We start from the raw sequence: 23,452 nt of genomic DNA, 5'->3' as shown, positions 1-23,452 counted from the left end.
TTTGTTTGTGATTGTTTGATTCTTTAATAACAAAAAACAATATGAATTTTCTTTGTCTGAGCTCATCTTTAAAGAAACATCTTCATTTTTCATTCTGTCTCTTTTTTTAACGTCCTGAACAAAGCTGTTTCTTTCAAAATGGTACTCTGAAGTTGTGAGAAACACTAGGCACAGGGAAAAGCTTAAGTTTGCATTAATTAATTAGGTTAAAAAACGTATACAATATAAAAATATACAAGCAGCCCATCTTTCTAGAAATTGTCTAAATTAGGGTTTCTTGTGTGAGAAAGCTCATTGAGCAAGTGGCAATGCTGGAAAATAGTTATAAAAATAAATAAAAATGTTCATATTGTGTAGAGAAAGTCCTAAATCAAAAAAAGAAACTAAATAAAACTCAAATACTCAAACGTTTTAAGACCACCAAAGCAGTGGAAACTTTTCAGACCTTCTCGCCAACATGGAATGGCGTTCCCAGGACTCCCCTCCACTGCCACCATTACAGAGAGCTTCCTCCTCTCTCACAGGGTTTCCAGCCGGTGATCCCCCAAGTATTAATTACAGTTTAAACTTCCTAAACGATACAGTGCCCTTCATGAGTGAGCCTGGCCAGAAAGGCAGATTTTATGATGCGTGAGGTGAAGTTATAAAAGCAGGAAGTACAGACCAGAATCAACATCACACTGATGCTGCGCAGTGGCTTACCACCATGTGCCCTCCACTCACATAGCCAACCAAAGGTTGAGAGATAAGCTTCAATATTCACTGAGCTTTTTGACTGTTTTAGCACAATTAAAGCAAAAACAGAATACGATCTTTAAGATTCGGGCTGCTGAATAATTGACCAGCTCTTGCATGTACTTCATACATGTGTGCACCGAATTTCATGATATCTAATCCAATCACATTGGTAGCAAAGAGAAGGTATCTTAATTTTACAAAAAGTCCTTCAGTCTGACAGTTATGCATCTATTTTTGGACACTGTAAGTTCATCTTTCACTTGATGTGTCTCCATTCAGACCACCATCCTTCAGGGTTTGTAAAGATAAACGGCACCTAAGATTGTTCTAGAATGGTCAATTTTTGAAGAGAAAAAAAAAATCTTTAATTCGAAAAGTGCCTTCAGATTAGTTTTTATAAATGTAATTATCAAAATCTTAACTGTTGTTACCCAAACTACATAAATGTGCGAAGCTTTATTCCTGTGTAAAAAAAGAGACTCCAATGAGAGAAGCTGCAGCATCAGCAAGCAATTCATCAAAGCTCAGTGGCCTAAACCAGTGTTTTTCAACCTTTACTGAGCCACGGCACACTTTAACCTTGACAAAAATCCCGCGGCACACCAGCATCCAAAAAAAAAAAGCAGAAATTCATGGTCTGTATTGATCGACAGCCCCCCCCCCCGGCCGCAATGTCACTTGGATTTTTGTGATAATTGTGGCAGAAAAAGCAGGAAGTTGCGGCTGTTTTTTCTATGAGATGAAATAAAAGTTAAATTAGAAAATTTAGAGACTGTTTGTTGTGGTTTCATGGGAGATGTAGTGTGAAAAAGGCAGAAAATGGGCAGAAAGACTCCCGTCTCTGAGCTTCATTATTTTGTTCACTTGTTCCACGGTCTGATACCGGATTCGGTGGAAAGCTACACCGCTAAAGACGAGCTTTAGCTGGTATTTTTGTTAGAACTGAGCGACTTTATCAGCAGAATTAAGAACAAGGAAGTGAAAACTTTAAGCACTTCTGATTGGTCAGACTGATGACATGTGATTAAGCCTTCAAGAATGATTGGCGGAGACAGTTAAAGGGGCGGGGACTGCAGGTAAATCGCAGTACCGTCATAATTATCAAAATGTCTTTAATATAATTAAACACAAAGAAAAAGTAATTTTAAGATCTTTTATATTCCTAATTACTCAGTGTTTTATCAGGGCCTGTTTGGATGAACAAAGAGCTGAAATCCTGGAGATGGAAAATCTTAGTGCAGTTAATGAGGGCAATTTCCCACGGCACACTAGTGTGCCGCGGCACACTGGTTGAAAAACACTGGCCTAGAGGGATGGTGTCCGCTCTTAGACTGGCAGGTTGGGTGTTCAAATCCATGGCTGAGTTATAAAAGTGGGACTCGATGCCTCCCAGCTTGAACTCAGCATTAACCCTTGTGCTATCTTAGATAACCCCACCCTTGCATTGACGTGTTCTCCCTACCATGACAAAGGTGTATAAAGGTGGAAAGATTTCATGTAATCCATGGACACCAGTGAAGTTCACAAATCATTGAAGAAAAAAGGTTCAGCGCACTGTCTAGTGGGTCTAGATGACCCAACTCCCAATGTTAAAGTGCCTAGGATAGCTCAAGGGTTACAGGGTTGGATTGGGGGGTTAAACCACCAAACGGTCCCTGAGCATGGCTGTGTCTGCAGCTCATCATTCCTCAAGGGGGTGGGTCAAATGTGGAAAACAAATTTTACTCAGCTATTTGTTTGACAACTAATGGGACTTTAACTTTAACCTGGCTTCAACAAAAGGGGAATTGCACTTTCCCTTTTGCATAGCACAACAGTGTAGTAGGTTTAGGGGATGTGATCTGGACTTGGTTTTATAGTTAGAACTAACTTTAAAACCAAGTCCAGATCACATCCCCTAAACCTACTACAATGGAACCAACCTGGATGAATGAGAGTCTTTATAAACATAGCAAAACAGTGGAACTTCAGAGCAACCTCGGTTTTATTTGAAATCTTATTGAGTGCACCTATTGTTGCTCATCATTTGTGTGGATTTCTGTTTTACAAATCAGTTTACGTTTGCACATACATTTGATTTTTCTTGCCATGCCAATTTGTTATTTTCAAAATAATATTCAGTACAGACCAAAAGTTTGGACACACCTTCTCACTCAAAGAGTTTTCTTTATTTTCATGACTATGAAAATTGTAGATTCACACTGAAGGCATCAAAACTGTGAATTAACACATGTGGAATTGTATACATAACAAAAAAGTGTGAAACAACTGAAAATATGTCATATTGTAGGTTCTTCATAGTAGCCACCTTTCGATTTGATTACTGCTTTGTACACTCTTGGCATTGATCTTGATGAGCTTCAGGAGGTAGTCACCTGAAATGTTTTTCACTTCACAGGTGTGCACTGTCAGGTTTAATAAGTGTGATTTCTTGCCTTATAAATGGGGTTGGGACCATCAGTTGTGTTGTGTGGAAGTCAGGTGGATGCACAGCTGATAGTCCTACTGAAAAGACAGAAGTTGTTTTATGGCAAGAAAAAAAAGCAGCTAAGTACAGAAAAACGAGTGGCCATCATTACTTTGAGAAATGAAGGTCAGTCAGTCCAAAAAATTGGGAAAACTTTGAAAGTGTCCCCAAGTGCAGTCACAAAAACCATCAAGAGCTACAAAGAAACTGGCTCACATGTGGACCGCCCCAGGAAAGGAAGACCAAGAGTCCCCTCTGCTCCGGAGGATAAGTTCATCTGAGTCACCAGCCTCAGAAATGGCAGGTTAACAGCAGCTCAGATTAGAGAGCAGGTCAATGGCACACAGAGTTCTAGCAGCAGACACATCTCTACAACAACTGTTCAAAGGAGACTGTGTGAATCAGGCCTTCATGGTAGAATATCTGCTAGAAAACCACTGCTAAAGAAAGGCAACAAGCAGAAGAGATTTGTTTGGACTAAAGAACACAAAGAATGGACATTAGACCAGTGGAAAACTGTGCTTTGGTCTGATGAGTCCAAATTAGAGATTTTTGGTTCCAACCACCGAGTCTTTGTGGGATGCAGAAAAGGTGAAGGGGATGGACTCTACATGCCTGGTTCCCACCATGAAGCATGGAGGAGGAAGTGTGATGGTGTGGGGGTGCTTTGCTGGTGATGCTGTTCGGGATTCACTCAAAATTGAAGGCATACTAAACAAACATGGTTACCACAGCATTTTGCAGCAGCATGCTATTCCATCCGGTTTGTGTTTAGTTAGACCATCATTTATTTTTCAACAGGACAATGACCCCAAGCACACCTCTAGGCTGTGAAAGGGCTATTTGACCAAGGAGTGTGATGGGGTGCTGCACCAGGATAAGCTGGCCTCCACAGTCACCGGACCTGAACCCAATCAAGATGATTTGGGGTGAGCTGGACCGCAGAGTGAAGGCAAAAGGGCCAACAAGTCCTAAGCATCTCTGGGAACTCCTTCAAGACTGTTGGAAAACCATTTCAGGTCTTGAAGCTCATCAAGAAAATGCCAAGAGTGTGCAAAGCAGTAATCAAAGCAAAAGGTGGCTACTTTGAAGAACCTAGAATACGACATATTTTCAGTTATTTCACACTTTATTGTTATTTAGATAATTCCACATGTGTTAATTCACAGTTTTAATGACCTTCAGTGTGAATCTACAATTTTCATAGTCATGAAAATAAAGAAAACTCTTTGAACGAGAAGGTGTGTCCAAACTTTTGGTCTGTACTGTACATCAAGATTAACTGATGTGGGTCAGTTTTACACTCCACAGACAAATGCACCAATTAACAGCTGAGATAGATGTAAGTTGAGGGAAAAGGAGGATGTAAAGATGTTTCTTCCTGATCCTTTTTGTACTGGCTCGCTTTTATTTTTCCTTATTTCTTGTTTGACAAATATGCAAAAACTGTCTGTAATCAGCTGTTAGAGTTCTATTAAGTCACAGGAGACAAGCAGACAAAAAAGTTTGATATTACTAATCTATGTATTTATGCATGGTTTCTTCCTTTCTGTTTTTAAGTATCTCCTCGTTTACAAGTCGAACTTTTGAAACAGATTCCACAGTTAACAGTAAAAATCAAACCAGATGTTTTTTTTCCCCCACACTCACAGCAGCACGAGTGCCTCCGATCTGTTGAGGCTGCATAGATTCTAGTCTCATTTTGACTCCAGCTGCACTGATATTCATAGCTTTTTAAGAACAACAATAAAGTGTTTCTTGCATGACACACTGTTTATAATTTAGAAATATGGATTAAACGTTCTTTGGAAAACAATGTGGTTCCTGCTATCAGTATTTCTGATCAGGGAGTGACTCCCTGATCAGAAGACGATCAATCAAATTGAGTGATTACTTAAAAAATGTCTATTGCAGGAAAAGAATATTTACAATTCTTTAATTTTCAGATTTCAGTCACACGGTTGAGTTTGTCTGCCTCTCTTTGGCATTGTATGCTCACCCCTCACTTCCTGTCCGTGATTCACTGACAGCTGCTGCTTACACAGGGTTGCTGGGTAAAGAATGGGACAAATCATGCATACAGCAGAGGGATCCACGGACAGTCAGTCTGTCCGTTTTACAGACAGACCCACACACATATGCGTGAACAAACTCACATTCTGCACACTGAGTGCCAGTGATAACAGCTCAGCAGACCCATCTCCTCATTTCCCATGTCCTGGGCCAGAGTTGGTTCTGGCACTGCAGCTTCCACTAACAGCTCTGGCCAGAGCATCCGCTCTGAGGTGTGTGACTTTATCGCCTTTTTTTTTGTTCTCATAGGCGCACAATGCCTTCTGTCCCTTCATCTGCTGCTGAGCAGGGACACTACAATAGCGAGCATGTGAGAGCGCATTTACTTACCAGGTGGATGTACAAACACTGTTTAGCACAGGAAAAGGAAAAAGGTCATTTCTTCTTTTTAACAAGCTTCCATTTGGTCCCTCAAGACAAAGTGAGGTGAAGAGGTCACATTACATCCATACATCAAATCTGAAAGAAGTCCAGGTCAAAAGGCACAAATTGATCCAAAACAGGGTTTTTCAGGTTCACAGGAGGACGAAAAGAAGGAAATCTTGGGCTAAAAAAAAGCTCCAGAGACCTTTATATCCATTTCTGCTCCTGAATAAAGGCCCTTCAGAGGCCATAAAGAACTGCAGAAATCTGGATGACAACAGAAATGAAAATACCTAAAATCTTAAAAGAAGTGCATAAATATTGGGCACCATAAACATCTAAAAAATTATCTTTAAAGGAGCCACACTTAAAAAAACGTCAATAAAGATTACTTTACAATCCCACATAGACTAAATTTATGCTTGGTTATTGGGTCACAGTAATATGAAGTGTTAAAATCACAGAATATAATTGCTATTGACTAAATATTTAACTGCTCGAGTGGATCGACAGCTTTAACCTTTAATAGTAAGAATGGGAGCTTAAAAGTTTTAAGAATTTTGGATAAACTTGTGCTTTTTCAAACTTCGACAGAATCTCTACTCATTTATAGTCCAGGTCTTCAATATATGAGCCAACTTTCTTCATATCCTGCAAAATGTCTACGATATCTGTTGTTGCAAGACTGAGCTAATTAAAGCAAAATGTTCTTTTTTTTTTGTAAGAGAACTTTAGCAATCGAGAAAAATGAAAAGATCTAACTTTTTCAGCATTGTGCATTTTCAAAAATGCATCTTCAAGCAGAGTAGTTGAGTCATAATATTCATAAAAGTGTATATTGATTCTTTACCTTTATGATGTTTATATGCTTGTGCTTCAAAGCGAAGTCGAAATAGAGACAATTTATTAAACTGTTTTATTTCTCTAAGTTTTTTTTTGAAGTAAACTAACTGCAGAAGGAAGTCTTAGCCTTAAGTAAAAGTAACTTGAAGGATAATATATATGATCTTTTTTCATAGGTTTTTTGTAAAAACTACCCTTCAGATCAGTTTAGGGAAAAAAGCAAAGCTTAAATAAATGTTTAGGTTGAAGTCTGCTATTGTTGATGAAAAATATCGATTTTATTTCTTAAATTAGATACTTTAAGTTTCTATTTTTCACAACTTAACCGTATCTTTTTGTTTTAGTGGACATAGGATTTTTTTTTTTCTTTTGAGAATGTTTATGCACTTGATGTCTGTACTTTTTACAATTTAGGAAGCACATTTGATTGAAAAAAGACAATATTTTTAAGCTGATCCAAAGTTTTCAGGTTGTTTTACAAACTGAATCACTAACATCTGAAAAAAGGTGGACTTGTTGAGATTAGAATTTTTTTTTTAAAGAACTACAAGGTTTTAAAATATTGCTTCTAATAAGATATGACAATTTCAAAATAAAGTCTCCAAGCAGATGATGTCAGATATTGGCTTTGCATGGAGACATTTTTGGCAAATCTTTTTTCTGAGATGAATTCATTGTAGAGTAGAATAAAACTTTATTATTCCTGAAAAGGGTAATTATCTTGTTGCCATAGCTCTAATAAAAACAGCAGATAGATAATAACACATGCTCAACTCAGTTTTTAGAACTTATTATATGAATCCGTTCTCCCTTTCTGCAGAGTGCAGAGGCAGCAGATGGAGTGTGTTGATGCCACCATTCACCCAGAAAGCTCAGATCTCCACCCTGTGGTCAGATCAACAACAGTCTGATGAAGGTTTCCTTTTTTAAAGGGATTATCAAGCAGATTATGAGAAGCATGTACACATCAAACTACAAAAAAAAAGAGCTAAATCAATGTTTATTAAAAGAAAATATAAAAAAAACTATTTACAAGAATTGTTACTTCCAATCTATGCATACAAAATTAAAGTTAGATTAAAAAAATTATAGTAAAAAATGGAAGCAGCCAATGCAGAAAAAAAGAAGCTAGCTGCCAGAAGATACATTAGAGGAAACAGACAGTAAAGCAAATGCGACTCACTGGACGACTAAAGTTGAGGGCAAAACAGAAAGAACCCAACAAAACATGAAAACTCTGAAAGAAACAAACACAACTCAGCTAGTGACTTTACACCATAAATGTTGCTGTGATATTGAGTGATTTAAGAATGCAGCTTCCTATAGAGAACGTCTAGACATGAAGATGTTATGGAAACTTTACTTTGTGTGACTTTGCATGATGTTAACCAACCAAAGGTTATTAGAAAGCTTTTATGCTGTGAAAGAAGTGAATAAAAACACCAAAAAAGGCCTCCACCTCTAAAAACAAAGTAGGTGTTAAAATATTTAGGTTGAACTTTTGGGAGAGAAAAGAATGGAGGAAAACATGTGCATTTGTGATGTGCATAAAGTAGAGTCTATTGAACGTGACAGTTGTCTCCCGGCTGTGGTTCTCTTGGAAGCTGCTGGTTTCTTTTGGAGTTGTCAGGTGACAAACTACAAGAAGGACTCTGGACAGGAACAGTCCCTAAAGTCTGAAGAAACAGGAGCGACATGACATGTAGAAAAAAAACAAGAATAATTAATTGATTAATAGTTCATACAAAAAACATCACAAAAAAGCAAAACTGTTATATATAAAATAAGGTAAATTCAGGCCATTTCATCATTGCAAAAGAAAAAGTAAATTAATTAGTAAGAAGTTATGATTCAAAAACCCTCAGCAGGGTGCTTGAATGATGCATTGCTGACCTTTCCATCAGGTAGGGGGCTTCTGGCAGCCAGCCGAGGGCTGCAGCGCCTGGCTGTGGTTCTCCGTATGATGAAGGGACTGGCCTCTCCCAGAGGAATGTCAGCAAACCCTGCAGGTTTGGGAAAAGCAGTCAGAAAGGAGCCTCAAACGTCCGGTTTGCTGCATTGTGTGTGAATTAACTTCAGAACTTCCATGGAGTGGTAATGCAGATTACAGTAAAGTAAAATGTTTGCTTTAATGGAAAACCTGGAAAAGAAAAGTTATGGATTTGAAATGAGGTTACACTGGAAAACTGAGAGGAAGAAACTTCTTTCACATTCTTTTTCCTCTTTTGTTTTTTTGACTTGTTACAGACCACATAAACATGGGTTTTGTCCAGACCTGGAAACCACACCCACCTTTTTGCACCAGCTCAGGAAGCCCCTCTGGCCTGAACTCATCCTCGTCGTTTCTGGGTTTGGGCGTGGTCACAGCGTTGGCTTTGATTTTTTTGGTCAGATTGTGCAGGGCCTCCTGAGCACTTTCTTTGTCGTTGATGTCACAGTGACCTCTTTTCCCTGACAAGGTCGCTTGAGGTGTTGAAGGAGCCACGTTCTCCGTGTTGCGGTTTTCTTCCTGATGTCTGGAGGAGGACTTCCTGGCTGAACGCCTGCGGTTGTCTGAGCTGCTAGCTTCGGTGGCACGTTGATTAGCGCTCATCTGTTCTAGTTGAGTTTTCAGTGAGTCGTTGGTCTCTTCCAGCTTGTGGACTTTAACCATCAGGTTGCAGTATTTGTCCATGCACTCGTCTGCCTCTCTGCTTTTCTCCTCAGCGAGACTGTTTAGTTCCTCCAGCTCTGCTCTGGTTTTCTCCAGCTCTCTATCCTTCTCCAGAATCTCCTCAGTCTTTGCTTTAAGGTCAGCCTTAAGTTCCCCCAACTCTCTCTGTTTTTCTCGACACTCCCGAAGTCCATCTTCCACCTCTGTCCTTTTCTTCTCAAGAACCGTTTTCAGCTCTTCTACTTGTCGTTTTCTGTCCTCGGCCTCTGATCTCAGCTGGGTCACTTCACCTTGCAGGTCTTCCCTGCTCCCATTTTCTCCTGAAATAAAGCGATGTTCAACCATTACTCAAAGCTGCAGTGAAATCTAAACAAGTTCAATTTGTGAAAATGTTTCAATGGGATTTCCTCACTTCAAAATTTCCGCCTGAAATTAAAATTTTATTGGATTGTTTGTACCCTCTCAGTCACCAAACAAATAACTCACAAATGTTGCATTTTCACCAAAGACCACTAGAGGGCACCTTTATTAGAACTCAAATTTGCACACATTTGAGCAAAAGTGGATATTTAAATGGCAGGTGGGGTGTCACACTTTGTTCTAAACAGCTGTCATTTTCTGGCAGGCGGCGCGACTTCTGATCAGCGTGCCCACCCCACTTCAGAAGATTGAACGGAGATTATTTTCGCAGTGTTTGCGTTTCATACCTGAGCTGCTTAAAATCTTTTGCTTCTCCTGCTCCAGCTGTTTGCACGTCTTCATCCAAAGGTTCATCTTGCTTAAGGCTGAGTCTCTTTCTTTAGACAAACGAGCTGCGTGGTTCGTCAATTCAGACACCTGAGAAGCAAATGCATCATGAAAAACATCAAAAACATATTTGCAAATATTTTAGCATTAGTTTTGCCAATGTTTATGGACATCAAGGATACGATACAGTTCATTTTTTAAAGTCCAGAGTAGATTAGGATTGTGTCCACGTACCTGTTCACTCAGTTTAGTGATGGACTGCTTGTGTGTTTCCACTTTTCTCTCTGCAGAGGCAAAAACTTTCTGGAGGCTTTCAAGTTCTTCTTTGAGCTTCTCTTTCTCCTCTTGAGCCTGTTGCTTCTCTGCTTCCAACAAGGAGCAAGTTGAAGACAGATTATTCTTCTCTTCTTTTAGCAGATGAAGGGAGGACAACAGTTCCTGTTTTTCTGTCTCCAGCGTCTGATTGTCTTTCTCCGTGTTCAGCTTCTCTTGTTTTAGCGTAGTGAGCTTTTGCTCCAAATCCCATTTCTCCTTTTCTAATGAGGTGAAGTCTGATTGAAGCTTCACTTTCTCGTCTGTCAAAATCTCCCTCTCATGATGAAGTCTGTCCTTCTCTTCTCCTAAAGGAATCAGACTGCAGCGCAGGTTATCCATCTCCTGCTCTAATGACAGCAGGCCTGACTGCAGTTTCTCCTTTTCCTCCACCAGTTGGAGATTTACCTTCTCCGCCTGCTCCTTCTCCTCCATAAGAGACGAGATAGACTTTAATGAAGCTTGCCTTTTTTCTGCCTCCGCCTCCTTTTCTTTTACCAAAGCGCAAATTTCCTCCTCTTTAACGCTTAATGAGGTCTTCAGCTTCTTTATTTCCTCTTCCAGTGACTCAACATCGGCCCTCAGGTTGTTTCGCTCTTTCTGCCTCTCCTCTTCCTGAGAGCGAAGTCGTTGTGAATCTGTTTGCCACTCCTCCAGAGAAATCTGTAGAGTCCGTTTCTCCTTCTCCATCTCTTCCAGCAAAAACTGCATCTTCTTCTTTTCTTCATTCATTTCTTTGCTCTTTTGCTCAACCTGCTCTTGTCTGTGCCGGGAGGTTTGTAGCTGCGCCTGAAGATCATCAATTTTTCTATTTTGCATCTCAGCTTCTTCCCTCATGACCCTCTCAAGATCATCTACCCTGTTTTTTAGGCTCTCTTTTTCTGTTCTCTCCACCTCTGCCTTCTCCAGCCCTTTCTCCAGCTCGTCCTTGGCAGCCTTTAGCTCTTCTATTTCTCTGCTTTTCGCTTGCAGCTCTCTTTCCATTTGCGCTTTCTCCACCATCAGGTGATCCAAAGTAGCAGAGAGCTCAGATAGTTTGTTGCTGAGCTCTTCCTTCTCCTCCTCCACCTAAAGAGCAGAATGCAAAGTGTGATAAGGAACAAAAAGGTTCAAAACTGCAGCAAGAACATTAGAAATAAACTATTTAATAACAAAAACAAACCTGTCTCCTCTCCTCCTCCAGCTCAGCTTTAAATGTTTCTGCCTAAAGAAGAAAACATGGATGTTTACTGAAAATACAGTCCAAGTGATGTACACCAAATTTTAAAACTGTGCTTTTCAAACCTGTAGCACAGTCTGCTCCAGACTTTGCTCTAAATCTTCCTTCTCTCGCTCCAGAGCGTCAATGCGATCCTGCAGAGAGTCGGATTTTCTCTGTGCAGCTAAAGAGACAAAAGCCACATTTACAAAAAAACTCAGCAATGCAACAGCGGTCCAAAGATGATGCGCTCACCTTTGAGCAACTCTCCCATCTTCTTCTTCTTTCTCTCATCTGACTCGATGCGGACCTGCAGCTTCTCAATGCCGGTCCTCATCTGCATGACTTCATCCTGAGTGGAATTCAGGCGCGAGGCAATCTCTCCTTTTTCCAACAGAGACGACTCCAGAGACTGTGACAGGCGGCACACTTCCCCCTCCAGCGCCTGAAGAAAACAAACAGAAACCAGAAGTCGAGTTAACAGAAAGCATTTAAACATTATATCTGGGCTCCATAATAAAAAGGTTGGGGGAGTAGTTGCGTGTCATGAAAAAATAAAAAAAAGGGTGCTTTAGGCAGAAAGAACTTGACTGCCAACCTGTATCTTGCCGACCATAGACTCTGAGCTTTGATCGGCTGAAGTCTGATCTTCTTTACACTGGTTAAGATGGCCAAGCAGCTCCTCCTTCTCCCCATGCTGTTGAGTTATGGCCACTTCCATCACCTTAACCTGCTCCACCAGCTTTGTAAAAAAGAGAAGAAAACCATTTTTTACGCCTTGGAGTGGCATACATTTCAAACACACTCTACTCTGGATTTTTGCAACTTTGCTCTGTGAGTGTGTGTGTGTGTGTGTGTGTGTGTGTGTGTGTGTGTGTGTGTATAGTACCTGTTCCTTCTCCTCCTTCAGCTTCTCCATGCTGCTTTGCAAAGCTTCATACTCCTTCTTTCCAGCTCGGATGTCGTCTTCCAGGATGGAAATCAAACTCCGGATGTCACAGTTAGATTTCTCCAAACAATTCACTTGGTCTTTCCAATGAGCCACAGACTGGGTTAACTCGTCTCGCTCCTCAGTGCAAAACACAATCTCAGATCTGAGCTGGATTGTCTGGGGAGGAAAGAAAAGATGCAGTTTGTAGGAATGCAAAATGTGAAGAAATTGTGAATATTAAGAATAGTTTTTTCCTAACTTCAAATCTTAAAGGCAAACATCCTCTTGGTCTTTACCGTCTCATAAACACCGATTAAAATTTCCCTTAAAAAATGACCTGAGCTCACCTCTGTTCTGAGGGTTTCCAGCTGTTGTTCCATGGCCGAGCATGTTCTCTTTTGAGCTTCCATTTCCTCTTTACGTCTGGAGCTCTCCACCTGCATGCTCTCCAGCTCTGCCTCCATTCCCAGGATGTGTTGCTCCAGGTTAGCCTTTTCAGACCGAACCCTCTTTAGCTCGCTCTCCTGCTGGAGAAACTTCTCATCCCATCCACCTACAGAGCCAAGCAACCAAATTTGATCAATGCCTGAAAGCAGTGAACAGAGCCATCACACAAAAGATAGACAATATTAAGACCGTGTGAAAAGAAGCAGACCAACCTTTGGCCATGTCAAGTCCTTGCAGCATCTCCATAGCATCTGTCAGCTGACTTTGAGCAGTTTGAAGCTGCAAAGTTAAAGTCTCCTTCTCCTCAGAGAGCTGGGTCAGCTAAACACGATTGCATTAATTTTTTTTTAGATCTAGACAACAAAAAAACGTAACTTAAAAAAAAGATTAATCCTACCTCTGAAGAAAGGTTGTTCCTCGTCTCCAAAGCGCTGCAAAGCTGGTGAGCTGCACCCCGTGCTTCCTCCTCTGCAACACCAACTTTCTTCTCCAGGTTCTGAACCTGGATTTCTAGTTCAGAGGTCATCTCTTTTCTTACTTCAAGGTCAGAGTTCAGGCAGTCCAACTCTGAACGTAAGGCCTGGAGTTCTTGCTGTTGTTTCGAGATGATTTCCTGGTATTGATGAAGCTCCTGGTTTTTCAGCTCTGCTGCTGTCAAGGAGAAATTAATTACCGTTTGTTTATAACCCAAGTGTACACGTATAGAAGCTATAATCACTGGTAAAAGACTCAAATAAAATGATGCCTAGCTGTGTTTTGGTTGCTTACCAGGAGACTTTAGCTGTTCCGTCTCACATAGATCACAGATAACAGAATCATTTGTTTGAACGTCTTCGGAGCTGCAGCTCGCCTCAGAAGCCTGTGAAAGTAAGACTTTTGGTTAAAACAATGTACAGTAAATCACGTGTCTCCACAAATATGTAGTATGTAGATTAGGAAAGCTGAAACTGATGATCAAATCTAAAGAATCGTGGCTCTAGGAACACAGTAGGGGGCGTCACCATCTCGTTTCTGACCTGTGACTGAGGTAGTTGGTCCTCTTTGCTTATTTTGTCCACATCTCCATCCCATTCTTCCTCTTTCTCACTCCCCACACGATCTTGGACCATCTCTTGGTCAGGGATTCCCTTCCTAGATAGCAGCTGATCTTCACTGTCTCCTGTATCCACACTGGACAACGGAAGAAAAAAATCTCATAATTTTTAGAATTTTTTCGTTTTATCGTGACCTGGATGACGGAGAATCTACACAGACATCTCGTCATTAACATAAATTCCTTCATGAAAAGAAAACAGTCATCGTACCTGCAGACCGAGTCAGACTGCTGAGAAAGTTCCCTCATTCTAGAAGCATCACTTGGTCCATTTAAAGGATGTAAGTCAGGACTGATGCTGACATTTGCATCAGGTTCTGGTTCTAGGTTCTCCTGTTCTCCTGCCTCATCCATGGAAATCACTGCAGGCAGGCATAAAGACATATTTTCCCCATGAGATGAGTTTTTGTTTTCACAAAGAAATCTTACCGTGGTCCACACTCACCATCCATGTTTGTGCTCATGGGATGATGGTAGCTGACTTCTGTTGGGTCCTGGGGGTTTGGGGATTCAGAAAGCTGCTGTATGAGGCGGTGCTGTTGGTCCACTTGCTCCTGCAGGGAATCACACTGCTGCTTGAATACAGTCAGCTCCTTCTGTAAGGCTGCAAGTTTCTGCTGAAGTTCTGCCTGCTCGGCCTCAAACCGCTGGTTCCTGTGTACGACACGCAAAAAACAAAAACGACTGACAGTTAATACTCAGACAAATGTGAGAGGTGGCGGTTGTGAACATACGCACCTTTCATGTTCCTCGCTGGTCTTCATGTCGATTTGCTCCCTCAGTCTCTGGCACTCCTGTGAGGACAGAAGGAGGGAGTGCTGCGTCCGCTGGTTCTCCTCTCTGAGAGAAGCCATCCCCTCCTCCAGCTTCTCTGTTTTGTCTTCCAACTGCTGCTTCTCCTCAGATGCTTGATTTAAACTGAACTGCAGTTTGCCGTTTTCCTCACTATACTGAGTACAGCTGAATTCTAACTGAAGCTTCTCTTGTTGCAAACGATTCACGTTAGAAACCAAATCACTTTTCTCAGAGGTCAATGCCAGGAGTTTTCCCTCAATCTGGGCTTTTTCTTCATTCATCAGGTTTAAACCAACTTCTAAATGACTTTTCTCTTCAAGGACTTGATTGAGAGTAGATTCAGCTTCTTGGGCCTTCAAAGCCATTTCATCAATCTTAGTTTCTGTTTGCTGCTTTTCTCCAACTAACTCTTGAACTCTGGCCTGCAGCTGTTGGTTTTCCTCCCACAGCTTGTCCACTCGGGCGTCAAGCTGCTTCTTCTCCTCTTTTAGCAGAATCATCTCAGTTTCAACCTGTTTACTGTCGTCCCGTAAGCAGCTCAGCAAAAGCTCGAGGTTTTGCTTCTCCTCAGTCACCTGACTGAGGCTGTGTTCTTTTTCCTGAATCATCTGTCTGTGTGCCATCTCTGATTTGGTCTTTTCCTCCTCTGCTTGGTTGAGTTTAGACTCTAAAGTCACGAGCTTCTCTTCAAGCTGCTCTCGCCTGTTGGCTTCCTCCTCCAGACGACTTATTTCACAGCTTCTCTCAAACAGCTCCTCTTTGGCGGTGACATACTTCGTCTCCAGCAAAGAAACCTCAGACTGAACCTCGTCTAGACGGGTTTCCAACACAGACACCTGGGAATAGAGCAATGACATCCTTCAATCTTCAGTCAGACCCCAAACAGTGAAGCTGGAGCATAAACCAGGTAAGACATCCCCCTGACCTGGGCTTTGCTTTCCTCCAGCCTGGCTTCCATCTCTGACATTTGACTCTGGTTGTGAGCAAGCTGGGCCTCCATTGATGCTATAGTTTCTTTCAGCTCCTCCACAGAGTTCATGGCATTCTCGTTGTCTTCTAGATCCATCTGCAGCATCTCCAGCTGCACCTTAATGGGATGAGAAAAAAGAAACATTTATAAATGACAAAAAAAATAGATATATTCTACACCAAAGTCAAACTAACCTACCGTTATTTTGTTCATGGAGACAATCTTCTCCTTAAGGAGATCTGAGGTTTTGGCCTGCTCTGTCTCTGCTTTGTCCAGTTTCTCCTGAAGACTCTTGATCATGGCGTCCCTCTCTTTCAAACCATCTGAGGCGGCAGACAGAGTCGTCTTCATGGTTTTGATTTCGTCCCTCCGAGAGTTTGATTCTGCCTTGGCTGTAGCTAAGGACTTCCTGCTGGTTTCTAGCTGCTCTTTCAAGTCTTTCTCTTTATCAAGGGCCACTTCCATCTCTTGGGTGTGCTTTTTGGACTCTTCTCTCATCCTGTCTGCAAGATCGTTGATTTCTTTCTCCAATGTTAAAATTAGATCCATTTTTTCAGCCAGAGTGCTATTGAGATTAGCAGCATTATTGTTTGCAGAGAAGAGATTGTTTTTGAGATCTTCTATGGATGTTTTGAGGTCAGCAATGGACCGGTTGGCCAGATCCAGTTTGTTCTTCAGGAGTGGAACTTCCTCGGCTGCATCTTTGTTTGTGGCTACCTCTTCTTCTAAAGAAGAAATCTGCTGCTGCAGGGCGTTGAGCTTCACAGTGTGACTCTGTTGTAGCACCTGAGGAGGAAAAAAAAAAGACAATCTGAACATAATTTCATATTTAGAAGAAAAAAAAGAGCGTCTAGGACACAGAATGCAGACAAAGAACAATGTTGTAGATAAACTGCTTTTTACCTCTGCTTCTTCCATCATCTTTTGAACAGTTTTTTCCAGCTCATCTCTTAGTTTCTCCGCAGACTCCACCTGTGCTTCAGACGCCCTGAGCTGCTTCTCTTTCTCCTCAGTGTGGCTCAGCTGATTTTTCAGCTCCTTTTCCAGTTGGGTTAGCTCCTCAGATTGCTTCTCATACATCTTTTTTAGATCCCCCTCAGCTTCAGACGTTGTTTTAATTTCTTTTTGCAGCTCAGCTCTTAGCTGCTCCTGGACCTTTAACAGTTGCTCCATGGACGTGACCTGAAAGAGAAGAAGACAGTCTCTTTATAAAGTAATTACATCCAAACATCAAAAAGTCCTACCATTAAGGCCCATTCTTAAATATACCCTTAAATTCCTGACAAAGCTGTAATTATAGTGTAAATATGTCATATTTTTAAATATTTTAACCCTTTTTTTTAAAAAAAAAGCATTGCTGTTATATGAGCAAATCTAGTTAAGTTGTTTTGTTCAACTTGTCATGTCAATTTATGAAAAAGCAGTTTGATTTTATTTCTTAGCAAATAAAAAGCAGAAGAAAGTAAACAGCAAAGTTAGTGGTATGTAACAGAAGTCCATGTGTGGTTTCAGCGCAGTGGGATGTACCTGACTTTTGCAGAGCAGCAGCTCCTGCTTGGCCTCCTCCGTCTCTAGCTTGATGCGCTCATTCTCCTCAGCTTTGGCTGAAACGCTCTCTTCACACTGTTTCAGCAGGGCTGCCCTCTCCTCTGCAAAACTACAGAAAGCAGTAATGGAAAAATCCAGAAAAAGCAAGTTACACAGAGATATTAGAGGACCATGGGAGGATGGAAGTAGCAAAACAACATGGGCTGTGTCCATCCCCTCACTATTCCCCAACTCCCAAAAGACTATAGTGCGGGACTATCTAATGCCCTGGATTTTAATGCAATTCGGACACATGCTCATTATAATTTTTGTTTTTAATCAGCAAATATGACCTCACCCATTTGTGGAAGTAAAAACCCAGTAAATATGAACTTTTACGAGGACTTTTTATGTATCCACTCTGTTCTGGTGATGAAAACTTGGATGGTTTATAAAAAAAACAACGAATTTTAATAAATTCCTTTTTTAAAAGATAAACAATTTAAACGTAATGTATTGGGATTTACGGTACATTGACTAATCTAGTGAGCATGGATTCACACTGGTTCCCGCAGAGACTTCAGGGACATTTTTGAAACTGTAGATTTGTGACAAAACAGCAAATGTCCAACAAGTATATCAAATAGTGAGGGAATTCGGACACAACCACAGTTAGCCAATTAATTTTGAAGTGGGAGCGTAATTGCCTTTTGAGAGAAAAAAACATTTTCTGTTCTAGGATCAACGGTCACCTGGAATTTTGCTCCTCCAGCTGTGCAGTGACCCGACCAAGACTTTCCTTCAGCTGGGTGTTCTCAGCCTGGCCCAGCTCTACCAGCTGCTCCTTTGAGTGGACCAGGTCACAGGCAGCCTGATGTTCCTCCTGCAGCTCTGCTTTTGTCTTCTCAGCAAGTTCTGCTCGAGCAGTTTCCTTGTGCAGACGTGACTCCAACTCTGTGATCTATTAGAAAAACAAAGAAGGAGAAAAAACCACTGTAAGGCCTTTAAGTCCAGCCGGCTACAGGAACATTTACAGATGAAACTTTGAGGAGCGCTCAGCAGTGGAGTCAGAAACTCACCTGGGCTTCAAGCTGAGTCACTTGGACTCCAATATTTTCCAGATCTTTGGTGTGCTTTAGTCCAGCTGCAGAGAGCTGGTTCTGGAGCTCCTTATATTGATGCTCTCTCTCCTCCAACTCTGTGCATTTGTTAAGGAGTTCTCCTTTCAAAGAGTCAATGTGAGCAGAAAGAGTCCCCTTCTCTTCCTCTGTAACCACGAGCTTCTTCTGCAATGAAAAAAATTAATTTCATCTTTGATGTATAGTTCAATTAACCTCAAAATTGCAGGTGTCCCCTGTCTTGGACCTGCACATGAGTACTTACATTTTAATGCCAAGTCTGCCATTCAATAATTAAGACTACAACTAAGCAATGATTAACTTTAAAATATATGCTTACAATAAAGACTGTTTATTATTGTATCTGTAATTTGACTTTTAAAGGCAGTTGCTTGAACGTGGGCTATTAACTGAACATAATCTGGTTTTCACAAAATATTTTGGACAAAATGCTCAAGTTGCAAAAGCTGAAATTTGTATTATAAAATAAATAAATAAAAAGGAAAATGTACCTGAAGCTCAGCATTAGCTTCATTCACTGAGCTGAGGTCGCTCTCCAAACTGTTGATTTGGTCTTTGAGGTTCTTCTGAAGAGCTTCGGTTTCATTGATGAGCTTCTCCTTGGCTGTCTTCCACTCCAGCACAGCTTGATGCTCTTCTTTCAGTGTTTTACACTCGTTCTGGCTCACAGCGAGGTTAGACTTCAGTTTATAACTCTCCGACTCAAAGATGGACACCTTGTTGCAGAGCATCTCCAGCTCTTGCTTCTGCTTCTGGAGTTCAATCTGAGCTCTGCAGGAAGACAAATATTTACAATGAATGACTAACAAGTTAAATGACCGAAAGTGAAAGTAAGAACATGTTTACTTTTCATGTTTGGACTCTGCATCAGAGAGCGTCTTCTTCAGGTGTTCCAGCTCCCGTTCTGAGGTCTGAGTCTGCTGCTGAAGTTTCGCTTGAAGCCTCTTCAGCTCCTCTGTCTGTCCTTCTGACTTGGCTGAAAAGCCAAAAAATAAATTGATGGAACATTTACAAAATAAAGAACATAGCTGTTGAAATTCCTAAGGATAGTTTACCTTTGATATCATTCAATAATCCTTGGGTGCGTTTGAGGCTTTGCTCTGAAGTCTTCTTCTCTTCTTCCAGTTGAGACAGACGTCTATCGCTTTGGTCCAACTGAACGGTCAGTGTGTTCTTCTCTTTCTGCAGCTCCTACAATAACAAAGATTTGGAGTAAACATTACTCAAAGTTCAAATATGTCACTAAAAGTATACATAGATATTCAGGATATGTGTACGGCTTTGATTTTTTTCTCCCTACCTCCATCTTCTTGCGGAGGTCCAGTTCTTTGGTCTGGCTCGCTTGCAGGCTTTGTTCTGACCGCAACAGTTTTAGTTTCTGCTCCTCCATTTCTTTTTCCAATTGACTCTTCTGGAATCGCATCTTAAAAAAAAAAAAGAAAGGAAGCACAAGTGTGACAAAGCAGTGGGTTCAAACAAAAGTGACAAAAGTACACATCTGTCATACTAAAGATCGATCTTAATTTCAGCAGCAGACGGATAAAAAAAGAAAGCTTTATTAAACTCCAAACAGTGTTTTAAAAGTAAATGGTAAATGGCGTATAGCGCCTTTCTTCCTACAAGGACAAAGCGCTTTACAGTCACAGACCCATTCACCCAGTCACTCACACATTCACACACTGGTGTAAAAGTGGGTCTTGTTTACAACTTGTTGTCAAGGGAAGTCATTGTGTGGTTGTTTTCCTCATAATTTCAAGGTACCTTCTCCATATCCGCTTCCAGAATATTGTAATCCTTTTTGGATTGTTGAACTGCTTGTGTGAGCTTGGTTCTGGTCTGGTTCAGCTCTTGATCCAAAGCCTGATGAGAACTTTGAAGCTGAGCCAAGTCCTACACAAAACAGAACAGCCAAATGATGTTAGAATATTTTTGAAAATGTTAAGGGAAATGTTGATAGCAGGTCAAGGTCATATTTCACCTTCTGGCTGTTCCTCTCTTGGTCCTTGAGTTTCTGCTCCAGCATCTGCTTGCAGCTTTCAGCATTGTGCCTCTGGCAGCTCAGTTCCTCTGTGACTTGTTTCATCTTCTGCTCAACTGAAGAATACTAACAACAAAGAGCGACAGTTTGCTCGTCTTGCATTTCTAGCGTGAATTGGGCTCACAGTAAATGTACAAAATGAGTGATACCTTGGCCTCCAGCTGTTGGTGCCTGTCTGTGGCTTGATTCAGCTCCTGGCTGGCCTTGACCAGGTCTCGTTCTCGTTCTGCCAGGTCTTTGTGGGCTTTGCTTAACTGAGTTTGCAGCTCCTGCAGTTTGAAAGCTTGAGTGCGAATTTCTTTTTCCTGATTGGACAGATTCCTCTCCAGTTCTGACACACGGCCATGAAGTTCTGAGGAAAACGAAAGAACAATATCAACCCAACTTAAAAGTATCTCTGTGTGAGAATAAAAGGTACATTCATAATAAATAATGATGGACTGCAAAGTAATTCACCTTGATTCAGAGTTTTCAGCTGTTCCATTTGATGGGAGCTTCCACTGGGACTCTGAAATGTCCTGGACGAGTTCATGTGCTGACTGGATTTAATTGGTGTCTCCTCATGGGCATCCCACAGGGACGTCCCTCGTCTCTTCAGGGGTGTTTCCTTCATGTCAAGAGACTGGCGGCTGTGGACCTGGTCCTGCTGTTGCCATGGGAATATGGAAGATCCAGCCTGACGAGCTGCAATGTCTTTGTGGCTGACAGTGACTGAGGACTGACTCAGGAGCTACGTGAGAAAAGAAAAGTTAAAAACTGCAAAAAAGCACACATGATGAAATATCTGTCACAAACTTACTTTGACCTGTAAGACTTTGAGTTCAGTTTCCAGCCTTTTTCTTTCTTCTACTTCTTGATTGTATTTCTCCTGGAGTTCTTCTAGTCTGTTATCTAGAGCACAAATATATAGAATTGTATCCGCTTAAAACAAGACATTGTGAGAAAAATAGTTTCATTTTCAAGAAAAATCATGACAATTGCTTTAAGTAACTGCCAAAAATAAACTCGGTTGACTTGAAATACCCTGGTGTTTAAAAGCTGAGACCGGTGCTGGGGTTGCAAAACTCTTCTGTGGAGTGTTGTATGAATGAAGTTCAGAAGATGAAGATGACAGTGTAGAAGAGTTGGCCGGCTGAGAGCGATCAAGCTCATTTTTGTACCTAAGTAGACGAAAGTTAAAATAAATATGATATATGCCACACCGTACTTTGAAGTCGACACTTGGAAAATCAGGAAACAAGCATTTGTTTAAATGCTTAAATGCACAAGCAAACTCACTTTTTTAACTCCTGCTCCAGTCGATCTATAGTCTTCTTGCAGGAGCTCAGCTGACCCTCCAGGTAGCTCACCTACAAAAAATAAACATTTTTTATTCTATGAAACATTCCTCTGAGATTTCAGTCAATTGAATTTAATTGTATATCCCATCACAGACAAGTTAAATCTGACATGATGTGACATTTGCTTTTAGTAATAACAGAAACATTTAGTAGTAAACACAAAGCCCCGTCTTTTCACTGCCAGATGAGCTGTGAGTAAAGATTTTCTACTATGCTTTTGCTATTTGTTGCAACTTTACCTCTAAGTGGTTCACAAAGAAGACATAAAATAATTATTTAAACTGACATCCCAAAGCCAATTTCACAACATAGAAGCTTATATGTGCAAAAATCCATTCTGCAATCCCCAGGATTGTAGATCCAAATGTAATAAATTAATTTAAAATGTATGCTCCATGAATCCCAAAACTAATAACTGCGTCATGAGGGAGAAAAACTTTTCAAAAGCAAAGTTGTTCCAACATTTATATCAGTATTTTTTTCATTGGAAATTAACCTGTTGCTCCTTGATTCCAAGGTCATGGACAGTCTTTTGTCGAGCTTTCTCCACAGCATCACAGGACTCAACTAAAGACTGGTTTTCCCGTTTCAAAGCAGAGATCTCTGTACGTTCACTGTCCACCTATAAAAACAAACAGACACAGAAGTTGGTTCAACAGTTGAATTACATCTTTTTTGGCATCTTTTTGCGTAAAATGTCCATCAATATTCCTTTCATTGTGTGCTGGCGAGCTGGAGCCAATCCCAGCTACTGCAGAGCAAATACAAGGTACACCCTGGACAATTAACCGGTCCATCCCAGTGCCACACACTACCACACTTATTCCCTCCTAAAGGATCGTTTACAATCAACGTGGAAAGCACAGCGAATGTTTTCCAGGACTTCTAACCACCACAGCTAGTAACATTTGTCTTTTTGTTAGACATCCAGAAAATGTCCAATGTCAAATCTGACCTTTTGTTTTTGTTTCTGAAGGGCAGCTTCTAAGGAGTCCAACTGAAATTGCTTCTGTGTCCTTTCTTTCTTTAGTTTGTCCAGCTGAACTTCCATCTCCTGGATCTTCTGGAGGGCTTTCCCTGGAAGCCCATCTTTCCACTCCTCCACAGCCCAACTCATGCTTAAAAAACCTGACGAAACAAAAAGACAGAACAACAAAAAACACACATCGCTTGAGAGTTATTGTAAACTTTGTTTGATAGATTTTCTTTTTCTAAAAGAAAAATAAAGTATTTACCCTATTCTCAACTTGCTTTTTTATGTTGACATGAATAATGTTGACTCGACTGACTAAATATCTCATAGTTCAATGAAAATGAGTGGTCTAACACCAAAAAATCTCAGGCTAGCACATATAGCAAGTGTATTTACAGTGGAGCTTTGAGTTTGACTAGAGGTTTTGGCTAGCAGTTCCTGAAGGCTAATCCAGTACACAACAATACGTCAACAGTTTTAATTCCAATTTTACAGATTTTTTTTTTATTAAACGTAACGTGTCCTTTCGCCCATAATAACCTTGACACAAATTTGATATTTAAATAGTCGGAAGATAACGACTTACGAAGCGTGCACGTACTTTGGGCGCCAGGCTTCTTTACAGGGGCTCGATGATTAGTTTCTCCTCCGAAAATTCAAACTCCAAAAGTGGACGTTACCCTCCCATCAGCCGCACGTTCATTGGCTACTTAGTATGACGTAAACAAAACATAGTATGTGATTGGTGGTGTGGACCCGGATGTGGATGGCATGGATAAAAGCATAAATCCAGTCACCTCAGGGA

General features: G+C 40.9%; 1 protein-coding gene across 3 annotated transcripts; it reads right to left on the bottom strand.

The window, feature by feature from the left end:
• Positions 1–7,466: 7,466 nt before the first annotated feature.
• On the bottom strand, positions 7,467–23,345 carry cenpf (centromere protein F). Of its 3 annotated transcripts, none has more exons than XM_020699583.2 (38): positions 23,249–23,345; positions 22,630–22,802; positions 22,171–22,296; positions 21,613–21,683; positions 21,358–21,494; positions 21,134–21,225; positions 20,791–21,064; positions 20,484–20,686; positions 20,275–20,400; positions 20,058–20,186; positions 19,597–19,719; positions 19,352–19,487; positions 19,143–19,272; positions 18,788–19,067; positions 18,237–18,443; positions 17,910–18,118; positions 17,158–17,287; positions 16,534–16,812; positions 15,829–16,416; positions 15,586–15,747; positions 14,604–15,496; positions 14,311–14,519; positions 14,077–14,227; positions 13,789–13,942; positions 13,541–13,631; positions 13,170–13,423; positions 12,985–13,093; positions 12,673–12,878; positions 12,284–12,502; positions 11,993–12,136; positions 11,650–11,839; positions 11,481–11,578; positions 11,359–11,400; positions 10,119–11,264; positions 9,845–9,974; positions 8,777–9,457; positions 8,378–8,487; positions 7,467–8,160 (listed from the first exon to the last, which is right to left on the bottom strand). In XM_020699583.2, the coding sequence occupies exons 2-38, from the start codon at positions 22,789–22,791 to the stop codon at positions 8,044–8,046; spliced, it is 8,508 nt and encodes a 2,835-aa protein (XP_020555242.1). In that variant the 5' UTR covers positions 22,792–22,802; positions 23,249–23,345; the 3' UTR covers positions 7,467–8,043. The 3 variants fall into 3 exon arrangements, with proteins under 3 accessions (XP_020555242.1, XP_011490649.1, XP_011490657.1); XM_011492347.3 differs by having other exon boundaries at positions 23,234–23,316; XM_011492355.3 differs by having other exon boundaries at positions 13,170–13,420; positions 23,234–23,316.
• Positions 23,346–23,452: the final 107 nt, after the last annotated feature.

This window comes from Oryzias latipes, chromosome 3 (assembly GCF_002234675.1).
Source record: "Oryzias latipes chromosome 3, ASM223467v1".
Taxonomy (NCBI): Eukaryota; Metazoa; Chordata; class Actinopteri; order Beloniformes; family Adrianichthyidae; genus Oryzias; species Oryzias latipes.
Note: the sequence above shows the minus strand (reverse complement) of the source record. Positions and strands in the feature narration are given on the sequence as shown.